Source organism: Megalobrama amblycephala, linkage group LG15, assembly GCF_018812025.1.
Source record: "Megalobrama amblycephala isolate DHTTF-2021 linkage group LG15, ASM1881202v1, whole genome shotgun sequence".
NCBI lineage: Eukaryota > Metazoa > Chordata > Actinopteri > Cypriniformes > Xenocyprididae > Megalobrama > Megalobrama amblycephala.
This window is the reverse complement of record NC_063058.1, coordinates 7,523,320-7,540,989: the sequence shown is the minus strand read 5'-3', so window position 1 is coordinate 7,540,989 and position 17,670 is coordinate 7,523,320. Positions and strand designations below refer to the sequence as shown.

At 38.9% G+C, this 17,670-nt stretch overlaps 1 protein-coding gene across 1 annotated transcript; it reads left to right on the top strand.

Annotated features, from left to right (window-relative positions):
• On the top strand, positions 1–17,155 carry tmem231 (transmembrane protein 231). Its single transcript, XM_048159621.1, has 7 exons — positions 1–578; positions 666–832; positions 8,702–8,830; positions 9,206–9,349; positions 9,736–9,817; positions 10,062–10,167; positions 16,552–17,155. Exons 1-7 carry the CDS (start codon positions 440–442, stop codon positions 16,712–16,714), a joined length of 930 nt encoding a protein of 309 aa, XP_048015578.1. The 5' UTR covers positions 1–439; the 3' UTR covers positions 16,715–17,155.
• Positions 17,156–17,670: the final 515 nt, after the last annotated feature.

Below are 17,670 nucleotides of genomic sequence, written 5' to 3'. Positions count from 1 at the left end.
CGTCAAAGCTCGGCCGTACCATTCCGTCGATTCGGGGGGTTTCCTACACGAATTCGCATGTATTTGCCGCAAATACGCCTCTACGACTGCAGAAACCACATGATTAAACTCATAGTTTTTGTTTTTAACATAAATCAGATAATTATCGAATGATTATTATACGCGTGCTTCGCGCACGGCTGAGTTTCGGGCTGTTGCTATGGTGAACTGACGACGCTGAGCCACCGGAACAATCAGTGCGCGTGTTGTTCTTGCTGGACTGAGCTTTATTAAGTTTTTTGTTGTCAAAAGTGTAATCCTATTAAGCCAAAAAGCTTTTGTTGATCTTTATTAGTACATATATTTGTCAACGCATGCACAGCTCAAATGATATACATGTGTTTAAATGGTGTTTTGAATTGCTGGATGGAAGTTTATATTTACTGCGATATTAAAAACAATGGCTTTTTATGACGTGTACGCCCATCCCGCTTTAATAAGATACAGAACAAGTGTTTGCACGAGAGCAACACTGTTTGTCTGTGTGGTTTTATGCCTCACTTATATTTCACCTCTTCTGGTGGCCTATAGAAGTCAAGGTAAGCTGCATTTTATTCCAAACAAATTATTTCCAAAATCCCAAAAATGGGATAAAATAAAGCGGCTCTGGTTGTTGCTGTGAACAGGGTTCTGGCTGAAGAGGAGCACATATGAGGAGCAGCCAGTCATCCAGTTCCAGTATGACATCATTCTGATTGGAGCAACAGACACAGCAGGGAATTATGTAGCATGGAGCACTTTTCCCAACTTTAATCGACTGATCGGAGATAATTTACGCATCCCATCTGTCTCTGTGAGTATGAAACTGTTGAAATATAAACTTCTTATATGTTTAATTTAGCTACCATAGCTAATTTGCAATAGTGGAATCTGGAAGCATATTATAGCCAGTGTTTGGGGTAACGCATTACAAGTAACGCGAGTTACGTAATCAGATTACTTTAAGTAAAGTAATGCATTACTTTTAAGAGGAGGGGGGGTAAAGGCAAAATGCAGTACCTATATAGTACCTTCAATGCACTTAGATGGCGATATCGCTTCTTTACAGCAGAAATAAACTGCTGCAGAAAAAGTTAGCTGCCATGAAAAATGTAATTTGTAACATCACAAATGTAGTGGAGTAAAAAGTACATTTACTTGCTCAAAAATGTAGTCAAGTAGAGAGTAAAAGTTGCCAATATCTTTGATACTCAGTACAACTACAAAGTAGCCAAAATGATACTTAAGTACAGTAACAATTTACATTTACTCAAATACTTTACACCTCTGCTAAACATAGCCAAAGTTTCAAAACACGAGTTGAACGTATGACGGAGTATTTCTGTGCCAAATGACTACTTCCGGGTTCGGGGAGTTTTTTTCTAGTATGGCCCTTTATCATGTAATAAAGGGCAGAATTCCTTGTATAGGCACTTCTCCCTGATAAGCGTGCACACACACATCACCCAGAGCAAGAGCAAGAGCACGCCCATCAACACGTTTTGTTCGGGTATACGGAAGCCGAGAGATTTTTCGACAATGGCTGTGTCCCATCGAGGACACAGAGGCAGTCTCATTTAAGAAAAATAACCATTAGATTGCAACGTAAGAAAGAAATTACAGTATTTTACACCTCACAATGAATATCAGTCAATTTTATTACGGTTATGTTTTTTAAATATGACATCCTTGATGACGTATGCAGCCTTTAAATGCGATCTCCGAAGGACACAGCCTCCAAAATGAGACGCAGCTACTGTCACCAAAGGAGTGTGTTTTTGGTTGTGAGGGAAAGATTACCTTTTTCAGCTTCGCAAAGAACCCAGCGTTAAGGGAACAGTGGATGAAGTTTGTTTTTCCGGGGCAGCAACGGAGTTGTGCATGTATGTTTGTTTGTTCCCGGGATTTCGGTGATGAATACTTTGTAAACAAGTCCCAGTACTGCGCTGGATTTGCAGATTGGTGATGAGTAAAGCTGCATAAGATGTCTGTGTTTTGTTGGCAATCGGCGCACAAGTGCATAAAATGTAAACAACATGAACGTTTTTGTTCCCTTTGTATTTATAATGATGTCGCAGCTAACAGACATCAGAAGCTGCGCGCGCTCATGGCTCTTTAGCTCCGCCCTCAAGGATCTCTGCTTTTTCCGGAAAGACTCGGTTTAGCGTATCTATCTTTTATAAATATGACAAAACTAAAGACTTTTCGGAGATATGAAGGATGCATTGTTACTCTATATGTACTCAAGATTAACATGAGATTGGCAGAAACTATGTGTGATACCCCCCCTTTAAATTTACAACAAAATATTGTTACTTTTTCAAACAAGTAACACAAGTTCCTTTGTTTTTCCCATGTATTGACTGATGGCTCTCCTGTTGCCATGTTGAGAGAAATTGTGAGTAACACCGTGTCTACACCAGACGCGACCGTTGTCGCTCGCGTAGCAACATCTAAAAGCCGGTTACACTGGATGCAACAATGCACCCGTTAAGCATTTGTCCTTCGTGTCAGTAGTCACTGGTATGTCATAAATAGAACGAGGCATCAGGGCTGCATTCAGCCCCGACAAAACGTTTTTTTAAACGGAAATGGTGCGTTGAAGCTGACAAGGCCATTCTTTGTGTTCTTTTTTGAAGAATTGATATGCTTTATTTTTACTATAAAACCCTTACGACAAACATGTCTTCTAATATCTTAAATTGTTGCATATACCAAGCTGCAGCGGACACATTTGTAAACGACTTTACTTGGACCCATTGTGCGAGCTGTCTCTTATACCGTGTGGTTATATACAGTGCTCAGCGTAAATGAGTACACCCCCTTTGAAAAGTAACATTTTAAACAATATCTCAATGAACACAAAAACAATTTCCTAAATATTGACAAGACTAAGTTTTATATAACATCTGTTTAACTTATAACATGAAAGTTAGGTTAATAATATAACTTAGAGAACAAAATTTTCAGTTTTTCTCAAATTAGGGTGATGCAAAAGTGAGTACACTCCACTGAAAGTCTCTGGAGCAAAGCTAAATTTTAGACTACAAATGTCTAATTTAACAAGAATTCAACCACAGGTGAGTCTAATTATTCATTACACAGGTGTCCAGCAGACAGCTTGACTATAAAAGAGTGTTAAAACCCCTTCCCATTTCATGCTGTCAGCAATGGCACCACATGGAAGAGAAATGTCACAAGACCTGAGAACGAAAATAATTTCTTTACACCAGAAAGGTGAAGGCTACAAGAAGATCAGCAAAGCTTTACTTATCAGTCAGAATACTGTAGCAAAAGTGGTTCAAAAATGTAAAAAAGATGGAACTGCAACCATCTTACAGAGACGTCCAGGTCGTCCACGGAAGTTAACACCTCGACAGGAGCGTCTTCTGATGAGAAGGGTTGAAGAAAATCGGCATGCAAGTTCACTACAGTTATCTAAAGAAGTAGAAAGCCAAACTGGGGTGACTATTTCCCATGACACAATACGGCGTACACTCCAGAGGAATGGCATGCATGGGTGCCGTCCATGAAAGAAGCCTCTCCTAAAGCCCAGGCACAATAAAGCCCACCTAGAGTTTGCCAGGGCCCATGCTGACAAAGATGAAGACTACTGGGACTCTATACTCTGGAGTGATGAGACCAAGATAAATGTTTTTGGAACTGATGGCTTCAAAACTGTATGGCGTCGCAAAGGTGAAAGGGTGAAAGTGATTCAGTGGCTCCTTATCTGAATCCAATCGAACACCCATGGGAAATTCTGAAGAGATAAGTTGAGTCTTTAAAAGAGGTAATTCTTGAAGAATGGAGAACGATAGATGTTGCAAAATGTCACCAACTTGTTCATTCCATGCCTAGAAGACGTCATTAAAAGTCATGAAGGCCATAAAAAGTACTAGATGTAGTAGTTTTTGTTGTGGGGTGTACTCATTTTTGCATCACCCTAATTTGAGTAAAACTGAAAAATGTGTAATCTAAGTTATATTGATTTCAATTCTTCTTTTATTGTCATTGTAAAAAAACATACAACGAAATTATAATCGAAATTATTAACCTTACTTTCATGTTATAAGTTAAACAGATGTTATATTAAACTTACTCTTGTCAACATTTTTAGGGGCCGCGCACCGATGGTGTGAGGACCCTATTGTAATTGCTCAGTCAATTATTCTTGTTCTCTGAAATGAATCACATTTTTGAGGGCCTAAACACGCTCAAACTCATGAAACTTTGCACACTCGTCAGAAGTGGTGAAAATTTACGTCTGATATGGGTTTCAGAATTTGGTGTGGCTTGATAGCCACCTACAAAATTTCAATTAAGCGTCCTTCGTGCTACATTTCACGTACAGGTATGAAATTCGGTAAACACATGTAACAGCCCGATACCTACAAAAAAGTCCCTGGGTGCAAAATCCGAAGATCTTGAGTTTTCGCCGAAGGGTGTGTCTGTGGTGGCTTGACAAAGTTCGATGTTTTGCCATGAAACAGGAAGTTGTTATAACTTGGGCATTCAACGTCCGATCTGCCCCAAACTTAACATGTTTTATTAGAGTCCTGGCCTGAAGACATCTACATGCCAATATTCAGTTACAGTCATAGCGCCACCTGTGGGCAACAGGAAATATAATGTTTTAAACTGTGATTAACTCCTCTTAGAGATTTAACCAGAACCATATCATATGTTGTCAGTCTAATCTTAAGGCTTCGTTAAATTGCAAAGATCTTGAGTTTTCGTTGAAGGGCGTGTCCGTGGCAGCCTGACAAAGTCTGATGTTTCACCATGAATGAGGAAGCTGTTGTAACTAAGAAATACAGTGTTCGATCTGCCCCAAACGTCATATGTTTTATTAGAGTCCTGGCCTGAAGACATCTACATGCCAATACATTTCCTGTTGCCCACACCTGTGGGCAACAGGAAATGTAATGTTTTAAACTGTGATTAACTCCTCTAAGAGATTTAACCAGAACCATATCATATGTTGTCAGTCTAATCTTAAGGCAATAGCAATGTTAAATTGCAAAGATCTTGAGTTTTCGTTGAAGGGCGTGTCCGTGGCAGCCTGACAAAGTCTGATGTTTCACCATGAACGAGGAAGCTGTTGTAACTAAGGCATACAGTGTTCGATCTGCCCCAAACTTCGTATGTGTGATAAGAGTCCTGGCCTATATGACATCTATATACCAATATTCAGTTAATCATAGCGCCACCTGGTGGCAACAGGAAATGGCATGCTTTGCACTGTAATTCACTCCTAGAAACACATTTCAATATGCCACGAAGTACCAAACATACAAGAAACACGTTAAATCGTGCAAAATAGGAAGTCGTTGTAACGCCAACATACAATGTCCAATCTGCCCCAAACTTCACGTTTGATAATAGTCCTGGCCTAAAGACATCTACATGGTAATATTCAATTACAGTCAAAGCGCCACCTGTTGTCAGCAGGAAGTGTGGCACGTCGAAATGACTTTGCCATATTTCTCCTGTATTTACTCACTTACATGCATGTTACCCACTATTCACTGTTTTCCTAAGGCTACCGGGTGGCGGTGGCCCCGGGTGTGAGGGCCCGTTCATCACTGCTTGCAGCTTTAATGGAAATTGTTTCTGTGTTCATTGAGATATTGTTTAAAAGGTTACTTTTCAAAGGGGGTGTGCTCATTTACGCTGAGCACTGTACATGTTGCTGCTCATTGGGCTGACATTTTTGACACACCTACCAAAGAAGAGAAAGAGTATCTCATACCCCGTTGCACACCATTTTCAGGAAACATGTTGTTCGACCTGTCGCAAACCTGTTCAACTTGTCAGAAACAATAGCAAAACATTTGAGCTTGAACGCTGCATCCAGTGTAGACAACATCACTGATTTTATTGGGTTCTGTTGTCTTTTGTCACATTGCATCGTGCCACTCGTGTCCGGTGTAGACACGGTGTAAGTGCAGCAGTGTTGCCAACTAATTTTCAGTGGAAGTTGCTAAAGGCAGGCTGATTTTTTGCTAAAAGTTTTCAAATTACATTGTGATGTCATTGCGTGATGACGTCATCGCGTAACCATGACGCAAAACTGCATATTGCGTAGATTACACATAAAAATGGTTTGAAATATGTTCATTTAGATTTGTTCATAAAAAAATAAACATTTTATTTATAATATAAATATATTTATGATCAGATATTTTTATTTTTAAATACAATATTGAATTATTGAACAGTTTCACATTTTTGAACAATTACATTTTATTTTTTTATTAACTAGTAAACTTTTAACAATTACAGTTTTAAGCAAATGTATTGGTAGTTTGTGTGCTACACTCAAAAAAAAAAAAAAGTCTGAAAAAAAAGTAACACAATGTACGAAGGAATATATGAAGGAATTATCTGTATTGATTTTTCACAGGTGTTTTAAATTACGCATTGCATTTTGTGTTTTGGGGTTACACAGGGTTACAACTTAACAGATAATGTCCTGGCAGAAAATTACCAGTACCTTTTCCATTTTTCTATAATTTTTTTCTTACCGAACAAGTTTAGGTACAAGCTAATAACATGCTGTATCATAAATGAACAATTATTATTGAAAAATTGCAACTATCAACTTAATTCACATATGATGTGTGTACTGTTAGGCATCTTTCTTCAGGTCTCTCCAGGCTGATGTGCTGCTTGGCTAGCTAGCTGTTCAATGGTTTCCTCTTTTTGTGTAAATTAGATGAAAATATGAGCTTTTTTTATTGTTTGAGTCACTTTGCAAAAGTTGCCAAATAAATTTTAAAAATAGCTAAATTTGTTGCTAGGTGCTTTTTGGAAAAAAAGTTGCTAGGGTAGTCTGAAAAGTTGCTAAATCTAACACCAAAAGTGCTAAATTGGCAACACTGAAGTGCAAAGAGGTTGTGTGAACACTGAACAGGGCTAGGTAGGTTACTTTTAAATTGTATTTCACTACAGATTACAAAATACCTGCTTTAAAAAGTCATTTGCAACGTATTTCGTTAGATTACCCAAGTTTTGGAACTTAATCTAAATATTTTAGAATACTTTGGAATATTAATAAGTATGTAACACACACACACAAAAAGCTATAATTGCGAGTTTTTATCTTACAATTCTGACTTCTTTCTCAGAATGGTGGGATATAAAGCTACAATTGTGAGTTATAAAGTCAGAATTGTGAGAAATAAACTCGCAATATTGAGAAAAAAAGTTAGAATTGTGAGAAAAGAAGCCAGAATTGTGAGATATAAACTTGTAATTTCCCAGAAAAAAAGTTTTTATCATGCAATTCTGACTTTATAACTTGCAATAATGAGTTTATATCTCACAATTCTGTCAGAATTAGCTTTTTTAACAATTAAAAGGGATTTACAAACTATCGCAAAACATGAAAACATTCGTGGATCATCCAGGTAATGACAGGACAGTTAAGATTCAAGGGTATGTACATTTTTTAATGGGTTTTATAAATTGAGCCATTTTGTCTTATGGAATATATGTACACATCTGTTATGTGAAATAGCTTATTCAGGACAGTACTAAATAAAAATAACATGAATTGTTTATGATCCCTCTTATTTTGTTAAAAATTATTAAAATGTAATTGTAATGAAATAGTTACTTAAATTTTATATTTTAAATACGTAACTAAGTTACATGTATTTCGTTTCCCCCCCAACCCTGTGTATGTGAACAACATGATGATTATTGTAGTTCTAGACTAAATGTGAGCATTTATGAATAAAAACGGTGAAATGCAATCTCAGAATATTGCACAAATCTGCAATAATCAAATGTATTATATACTTTATGTATTTAATCTCACTTTATTAACCAGTGTCTTTGCTGCTGACCTTTGATGATCAAATTTAACCATAATAATAAGCAAAAATTACTTTAGATAAAGCAGATCAGCCTGAAGCTTATTCATATCACTTTTGGTGTGAAAGGGCCTTTACATTTGCCACTTTTTTTGTTGTAATAAAAAAAACAAAAAACAAGCAAGCCCAGGTGCGAAAAAGTAACGCAAAAGTAATGTAACGCATTACTTTCCATAAAAAGTAACGCAATTGACCCTTCGCAAAGACCCGCCCCCCTTAGTTACTGTTGCTTTGTCCGACAAGCCATGGCGCTGTCACGCCACACACCGTGATATACATCGAAATACATCACGGCGCAAAGAGGATACTGACAACACGTCGACAGACAAGACAGAGCAGGTTACTTATGATATTAAACAAAGTCCCAGCTTTCATATTGTAATTTTTTTAAAGAAATTCGCACAATAAAAACCGTTTTGTGGCTCTTTAATGTGTCGTGACAGATTGCTGTAGCGCCTCAGCTCAAGCGGCTCGAAAACCGATCAACTCTTCCTACTAGTTAATTTATAGCATCAAATAAACATGAATGAACATCAGAGGGAATGTTGTTTCAAACGCGGAAAGATGTCAATACACACCATTTTTCAACTTCAAGTCCACCGAGGTTAATCTTCTAACTCTTGACTGCTTTGTCAGACAAAATGGTGGATTCAGCGTTATTGGTTAGATCGCTTGTCGATCAAACTCCCGGCGAAGAGTCAATTAGATATTTTTATATTATTTTAATGCATTACTTGTAAAAGTAACTTTCCCCAACACTGATTATAGCTATTGAAAGCTGCACTGGTTTGTTCGTTATTCAGGCCCAGGAGGAGGACAGGAACCAGGATGGGAAATCTGACCTCCTCACGCTTCAGATCAACATCCCACTCAAACCAGAAGAGCAGATGTTCAGCATTCAACTTCTCCTTACCTTCTCATACCAGCTGTTTGTGTGTATTCAGTGCATTCCTACATACCACAAATAAAATGTTTCAGAAAAATTTATTGGCATGACAAAAAATACATTTAGTATTGCCAAAGCATTAAACCAGAAAATGGTAACATTTAGAAAGTAGCCTATGTAGAGAAAATAATATTAAAACTACATTAAAAAGACAATATTGTATATACAAATGCTAAATATAGCAATAAATTATAATAATAACAATAAAAAGATCATAATACAGAAGTCATGTAACAACTTCTCACTTAGAATTGGAACATTATATACATGTGTAGCTCTGTGGGGGTTTGCATACTCTAAGGAAATGCAGCTCAGTTTCCATCTGATTCATCCGTCTGTGTTTATCTGTCCATCTGTCTAGCGAATGTCTACTGTTGTGATGCAGACACTTGCCTTTGTGCAGCATTCCTCACCTGTCCCAGGTTCTCAGCTGTCCATCTGTGGAGACCTGAAGCTAAACCAGCGAACACCTCTTCCTCACCGAGGTTTACATAGTACCTACAATGTGAGTATATCTGAACATGCCTGAGTCGAAAGCTGCTGCATTTAAAGCTCATCAGTGAATTACCTATTTTAACATGATTAGTAGTAATGTGACGGAGCGCCATTGCAGGAAACGTAGCTTTGATACTGAACCGGTTTGACTTGCAATGCCATAATCTTGTCAAAAGTGTGTCAGCAGGAAGATCTTAAATTAAAACATTAGCAATGGAAATATCTTGGAATGTATTTGCATAGATTTTCCTTACAGTCCTAAATTCTAAATAAATGAGCAAACCACAATTTACATAAAAATGTTAGCAGGCCTTGCTGTCAGAATATGGTTGATGTGTAAAGTGTGTGTCATTAATTTGCAGAGATGACATATTCATTTTGAATTGCCTTTCCTAGGTATCAGTGATTGATGGATCCAGTCCGTTTGCAAGTACATATGACCTGGCCAACATCATTAGACTTTACCAGCAGAGAAACTGTAAGAACCTGCTCTCAGAATGTTTTGAGTTACATGATCTTTTCATTGTTAATCACCCAATGAGATGTGTGTGTGTGTGTGTGTGTGTGTTCTTATCAATTTCAAATGTCAACACATCAGTAAGCATGCATTGTGTGGTTATGCAGGCATTCATGTGCTGCTAGGCTGCATTTGTTTCAGCTGAAATGACACTTTTTTCCCCAGTAGTCTCTCTATCTTTAAACAGTCCATTTCTCACACACAGTGACAACTCATCTGTCTGGTGTCATTCCCGTGTGGACGGTTGGCAGAGCTGCAAATGCTCCATTCCAGATCAGTGCACAGATCAACTATCCAGTAGAGACTATGAGATATCCTTCACATGCTCGGTGTGTTTATATATATGTTTATACAGTATCTCACAAAAGTGAGTACACCCCTCACATTTCAGCAATCATTTTGTTATATGTTCTCAAGGGACAATACTATAGAAATGAAAATTGGATATACTATGGAGTAGTCAATGAGCAGCTTGTATAGCAGTACAGATTTACTGTTCTCTGAAAATAACTCAACATACAGCCATTATTGTCTAAATAACTGGCAACAAAAGTGAGTACACCCTAGGTGAACATGCCAAGCACCATTATTTTCCAGCACTGCCTTAATCCTCCTGGGCATGGAATTCACCAGAGCTGCACAGGTTTTTGCTGGGATCCTCTTCCACCCCTCCATATTGACATCACGGAGCCACTGGATGTTAGACACAACACTTTTCCACCTCCCGCATGAGGATGCCCCACAGGTGCTCAATAGGGTTCAGGTCTGGAGACATACTTGGCCACTCCATCACCTTCACCTTCAGCTTCCTCAGCAAGGCAGTTGTCATCTTGGTGGTATGTTTGGGGTCATTATCATGCCGTTCAGCCCAGTTTCTGAAGGGAGGGCATCATGTTCTGCTTCAGAATGTCACAGTACATGTTGGAATCCATGTTTCTAAAGTGAAGTGAAGTGACTTGTGGCTAAGTATGGTGACCCATACTTGGAATTTGTGCTCTGCATTTAACCCATCCAAGTGAACACACACAGCAGTGAACACACACACTGTGAACACACACCCGAAACAGTGGGCAGCCATTGCTGCGGCGCCCGGGGAGCAGTTGGGGTTACGGTGCCTTGCTCAAGGGTCTCACCTCAGTCGTGGTATTGAAGGTGGGGAGAGCGCTGGATATTCACTCCCCTCACCGACAAACCCTGCCGGACCTGAGACTCGAACTCATGACATTTGGGTCCGACTCTCTATCCATTAGGCTACAACTTCCCTCAATGAAGCAGAGCTCCCCAGTACCAGCAGCAATCATGCAGCCCCAGACCATGATGCTCCCACCACCATGCTTGACTGTAGACAAGACACAGTCTTCTTGGTACTCCTCACCAGGGCGTCACAACACATGCTGGACACCATCTGAGCCATCTTAGTCTCATCAGACCACAGGAAATGGTTCCAGTAATTCATGCTTTTGGACAGGTTGTCTTCAGCAAACTGTTTGCGGGCTTTCTTGTGAGCCAGCTTCAGAAGAGCCTTCCTTCTGGGATGATGGCCATGCAAACCGACTTGTTGCAGTGTGTGACGTATGGTCTGAGCACTGACAAGCTGACCTCACACTTCTGAAACCTCTAAAGCAAAGCTGGCAGCACTCATGCATCTGTTTTTTGAAGCCATCTTCTGCACCTGACTCACAGCACAAGGTCTTAACTTCTTTGATTCAACTTCTTTGGCCTGTTCCGAGTGGAACCTGTCTTGGAAAACCTCTCTCTATGACCCTGGCCACTGTACTGTAACTCAGTTTCAGGGTGTGACCGATCTTCTTATAGCCTAGGCCATCTTTGTGGAGAGCAACGATTCTAATTCTCAAATCCTCAGAGAGTTCTTTGCCATGAGGTGCCATGTTGAACATCCAGTGATCAGTATGAGAGAATTGTACTCAAAGCACCAAATTTTAACTGCTCTAATACAAGATACACACATTTGTATGGTCCTGTCAAGCAGACAAAAACATGAACATGATGAATAGGACATGAGTCTTTGCATGGTTAAACGACATACAACTGTTATCACTTAGGGTGTACTCACTTTTGTTGCCAGCTATTTTGACAATAATGGCTGTATGTTGAGTTATTTTCAGAGGACAGTAAATCTATACTGCTATACAAGCAGCACATTGACTACTCTAAAATATATCCAAGTTTCATTTCTATAGTATTGTCACTTGAGAAGATATACTAAAATAGTTGCTAAAATGTGAGGGGTGTACTCACTTTTGTGAGATACTGTATAAGTGTATATATAATGTATATGTATGATATTCTGAACACACACAGAATATTCAGAATCTCATTCTTAATATTCTGCATAAATTCCAAAAATGCATGTCTTTGTTTTAGCGGTTTAAAGGGTTAGTTCACCCAAAATGAAAATTCTGTCATTAATTACTCACCCTCATGCCGTTCCACATCCATAAGATTTTCGTTCATCTTCGGAACACAAAGTAAGATATTTTTAATAAAATCTGTGAGCTTTCTGTCCCTCCATAGACAGCCTGTGCAAGTTTTATTCTCGTGTGTTACGCAGCATGTTTGAGCTTCTGTAAGAACCAGTGAGGTTCATTATCGTGTGTTACGCAGCACGTTTGAGCTTCTGTAAGAACCAGTGAGCTTCATTATTGTGTTACGCAGCATGTTTGAGCTTCTGTAAGAACCAGTGAGGTTCATTATTGTGTTACGCAGCACGTTTGAGCTTCTGTAAGAACCAGTGAGCTTCATTATTGTGTTACGCAGCACGTTTGTGCTTCTGTAAGAACCAGTAAGGTTCATTATCGTGTGTTACGCAGCACGTTTGAGCTTCTGTAAGAACCAGTGAGCTTCATTATTGTGTTACGCAGCATGTTTGAGCTTCTGTAAGAACCAGTGAGGTTCATTATTGTGTTACGCAGCACGTTTGAGCTTCTGTAAGAACCAGTGAGCTTCATTATTGTGTTACGCAGCACGTTTGTGCTTCTGTAAGAACCAGTAAGGTTCATTATCGTGTGTTACGCAGCACGTTTGAGCTTCTGTAAGAACCAGTGAGGTTCATTATTGTGTTACGCAGCATGTTTGAGCTTCTGTAAGAACCAGTAAGGTTCATTATCGTGTGTTACGCAGCACGTTTGAGCTTCAGTAAGGACCAGTGAGCTTCATTATTGTGTTACGCAGCGCGTTTGTGCTTCTGTAAGAACCATTGAGGTTCATTATCGTGTGTTACGCAGCGCGTTTGTGCTTCTGTAAGAACCAGTGAGCTTCATTATTGTGTTACGCAGCACGTTTGAGCTTCTGTAAGAACCATTGAGGTTCATTATCGTGTGTTACGCAGCGCGTTTGTGCTTCTGTAAGAACCATTGAGGTTCATTATCGTGTGTTACGCAGCACGCTTGAGCTTCTGTAAGAACCAGTGAGGTTCATTATCGTGTGTTACACAGCACGTTTGAGCTTCAGCAAGAACCAATGAGCTTCATTCTCGTGTTACGCAGCACGCTTGAGCTTCTGTAAGAACCAGTGAGGTTCATTATTGTGTGTTACGCAGCACGTTTGAGCTTCTGTAAGAACCAGTGAGGTTCATTACCATGTGTTACGCAGCACGTTTGAGCTTCAGCAAGAACCAATGAGCTTCATTCTGGTGTTACGCAGCACTCTTGAGCTTCAGTAAGAACCAGTGAGGTTCATTATCATGTTACGCAGTGCGTTTGAGCTTCAGCAAGAACCATTGAGGTTCATTATCGTATGTTACGCAGCACGTTTGAGCTTCCGTAAGAACCATTGAGGTTCATTATCGTGTGTTACGCAGCACGTTTGAGCTTCAGCAAGGACCAGTGAGCTTCATTATTGTGTCACGCAGCGCGTTTGTGCTTCTGTAAGAACCATTGAGGTTCATTATCGTGTGTTACGCAGCGCGTTTGTGCTTCTGTAAGAACCAGTGAGCTTCATTATTGTGTTACGCAGCGCGTTTGTGCTTCTGTAAGAACCATTGAGGTTCATTATCGTGTGTTACGCAGCACGTTTGAGCTTCTGTAAGAACCAATGAGGTTCATTACCATGTGTTACGCAGCACGTTTGAGCTTCAGCAAGAACCAATGAGCTTCATTCTCGTGTTACGCAGCACGCTTGAGCTTCTGTAAGAACCAGTGAGGTTCATTATCATGTTACGCAGTACGTTTGAGCTTCAGCAAGAACCATTGAGGTTCATTATCGTATGTTACGCAGTACGTTTGAGCTTCCGTAAGAACCATTGAGGTTCATTATCGTGTTACGCAGCGCATTTGTGCTTCTGCAAAAACCAATGATGTTCATTATCGTGTGTTACGCAGCGCGTTTGTGCTTCTGTAAGAACCAATGAGGTGCGTTTTCACGTTTTAGCTTCAGCAAGAGATTTGTTCTCAAGCAGGTTCGGTTGAGCTTCTGTTCGCTGATCAATGTTTATACGAATGTTTGAACGAAAGTCATACAGGTTTGGAACAACATAAAGGTAAATGATGACAGAATTTTCAGTAAACTCATTTTAGTACAACTGTCATTATAGTTAATTTAGTATAATTCATTATTTTTTAAAAATCTTGTGTTAAAAAACAAATTTAGTCCATTTCGTCGTTGATGTTGGTAACCAAGTATCATATGAAACAATAAAAATACACAAATAGAGTATGTTTTACAACAATGGGATAGTTCACCCAAAAATGAAATTTCATTTTGGTTGTGGGTTTTTCCCTCGGCCAAAGTTGGGTGGCAGATTGTTCTTGTAGAAATCGTGTTCCGAGGGGGAGAATACATACATTCACATACATACATTCTCCTTTCACATACATACATTTCTACACTCTCACACACTTACATTCTCCTTTCACATACAAGGGCTGGGTAAACTTAGGACAGAACACAGGTTGGGCTCATTTTACCCAGCATAAAGGGTTGATTTATTTATTTATATATGATATAGCTTATTTAGTACTTACAGATTAAATGATCTAAACCAGTCTTTCCCAACTTTGACAAAAAGTAGCTTTTATTGTTATAATTGTGATTTCATAATATTTAGATATGAATCCAACTGAAAAAAACTTGTGAAAATATGTCTTTCAGTCAGTCAAATAGCACATAGGAAATAGTGGAGCTCTGCAGCCATTTACTGGTAAAACTGGTAAACTAAAAGTTATTCATGTGTAATCAAAACTCCCGTCCTGTTTCCACCGTAACGATGCTGATTCTCCTAACGGAGATGGGATCGCGTTCGGCAGCGGAACTCATTTCAGACCACTGCCCTCCGTCTCACTCGTAGCCAAAGATGCTTTGGCTGCTTCAATAACCTGCCCATAAACAATCAGTGCACAGTTCTGAGAACATATTTCAATATCCAAAGTATTTATATTCAGTATCTTTAGGAACACATTTTTAATTTTACGCGAGGCATCAAGTGTTTCTTTCATCCGAAAGACAGATGCGACACTCGTTTACTGACATCGCATCCCTGTAGTTTGCTTTGCATTAAATAAAATTATTTACAGCACAGCAACGATTTTATAGATGAATTTTATAGATGAAATAAAACATACACAAACCTGTATTTCATTGACAAAATGCATCAAGTCGGCGGGGCGGCGCTGAGAAGCTGAACGTCACGTGATGATCGCGCCGGACCTGCCTTCCGTTTCCATTATACTCCTTCCGTTTCCACTATACTCTCTCTCACACACATACATTCTTCTCTTACATACACATATTTTCTTCAGACATGCATGAGTGAGAGTAGAATATGGATGTATGTGAATGTAGAATCTATGTGTGAGAGTGCCATAATGAATTTTGGCTTGATTGGCTCTTCATAGAAATTTGGAGGTAATACATCCACCATGTTGTCATTGTCATGTGACCTATGGCATCAGTTGCCATTCACAAATCCTCTCCCATGGCCTCATGGGATGGTAAAGTTTCCATTGATTTCCATAAAGTTTGGTAAAGTTTCCATTCATTCACTTCAGAATCTCGCCGGAAGCACGTCATCCGGGTACTTTTCACTTACTGTTTTATAAATACAGCGTATTCGGACACACTACTCTGTTGTCAAGTATTTGATTTTGGACGCAGCGATGCACATTTTTTGGTGAATTATCCCTTCGTTGTTAAACATACTCTATTCAAGGATATATACAGTACAGGTGTAACACAGGGAGAGCAAGGAGGGCAGGCAGATACAAACACGAAGCAGGATCCAAGGAACATGAAAGACGGGAAGATAAGCAAACAAGAATACAAGAAACACCTGAGAATCTCACACAGAGAGAGCCAAAAGAACTACAAAGCAGAAACGGGACACTCGCACTAACCAAGCCCAAACACGAAACAAGTGACACATAACAACAGGATATTGAATACTCTATTCAAGGATATATTTCATATTTTTATTGTTTCATGTTTGGTTACTAACATCAACCATCTGTTCTATAACAAAATGCTAATACCAAGTCTGATTTTCCTTTTAGATAACATTATTTTGATACAAAACACATGATATGAAATTGTTCCATTATGCTTTTAACTCTGTGGCCTCAACCTCGTCTCTCACGAGCACATGTTGGACACATGAAGTCACTTCCTGACTTCTGTGCATTCCTAGACTCAAGCTTCATTTTTACAAATCCGAGTTTCATTTCCTTGACTGTTTTTTCTACCTATCGACCAGGCTTTTGGGAAACGATTAAGTTTGCCTGGATTCAGTATGTCAGTGTCCTTCTCATCTTTCTTTGGGTTTTCCAGCACATTCAAACATTCATCTTTCAAAACCAGGTGTTACCGACCACCACAGTACCGCCATTTAAACAGCACAGCTCCTGATATTTTTATTTTGCAATTATCAGGACCTTCATTTATTGTTGAGGACCGTTTTTTCTATAAATAGTTGTCTTTGTTCAGCTCAAGAACATTCATGCAGAATTTCTAGCGCAATCTCTGGTTTTTCTGGTTTTAAAGTACTTCAAGTTCAGCCGCATACTGTGCGAGATTTTTTTTTGACGTGTGGTTGCAATGTGAATAAATGGTAGAAGAAATATTAAAGTCCAAACCTTACACAGAGCCTGTTAAGATTGTATAAAAAGACCTCATGCTGTTTGATTTGTTCTCAGAACGTGATTGGCTCACACATACAATTGCAATATATTTCCTAATGTTTATTTAGTACTTGTGAAGAGGAGGAAATTTCATGATGTTAGCATGGTGTAATAATTTTCAATATGATGCTTTCAAACTACTGTTGAATAAAACCAAACAAAAACACAACATAATGTGCTTGTTTTTTTTTAGGCTCTTGTCTTTGTCTCAGTTTGTTCCACAGATACACATTGACCAAAAAAAACAACAACACTGTATAATGTATTTCTTTACACAATATTCTCTATCTTAGCTGTTGTATGTCCACTAGTAAGATCAAACAGGAAGTTTGGCACAATGGACAGGATGCAGATGTAATGTTTTCCTGTTTTATTCATCCTTTTTGTGACAATGTGCCACATGTTTCTTTTTAAATATGGGGATTTATATCTTACATACATTTAGTTGGTGTATATTCTTATATCTTTTAGAAAAGCTTATCAGATACAGCAGCTAGGTTAGTTAGCAGTGTGTGTCTTTAGTAGTCTACAAAACTAGTTTATATAAGTACACACTGTTGCATTACACCTATACACTTAAGCTTTTATTCCTAACACAATGACATAGAAGACAAGGTGTCTAGTCTATTAAGTTCATGTCATTTTAGTTTTCTTAACTGTTCATCTTACACATGATGAGGGCAG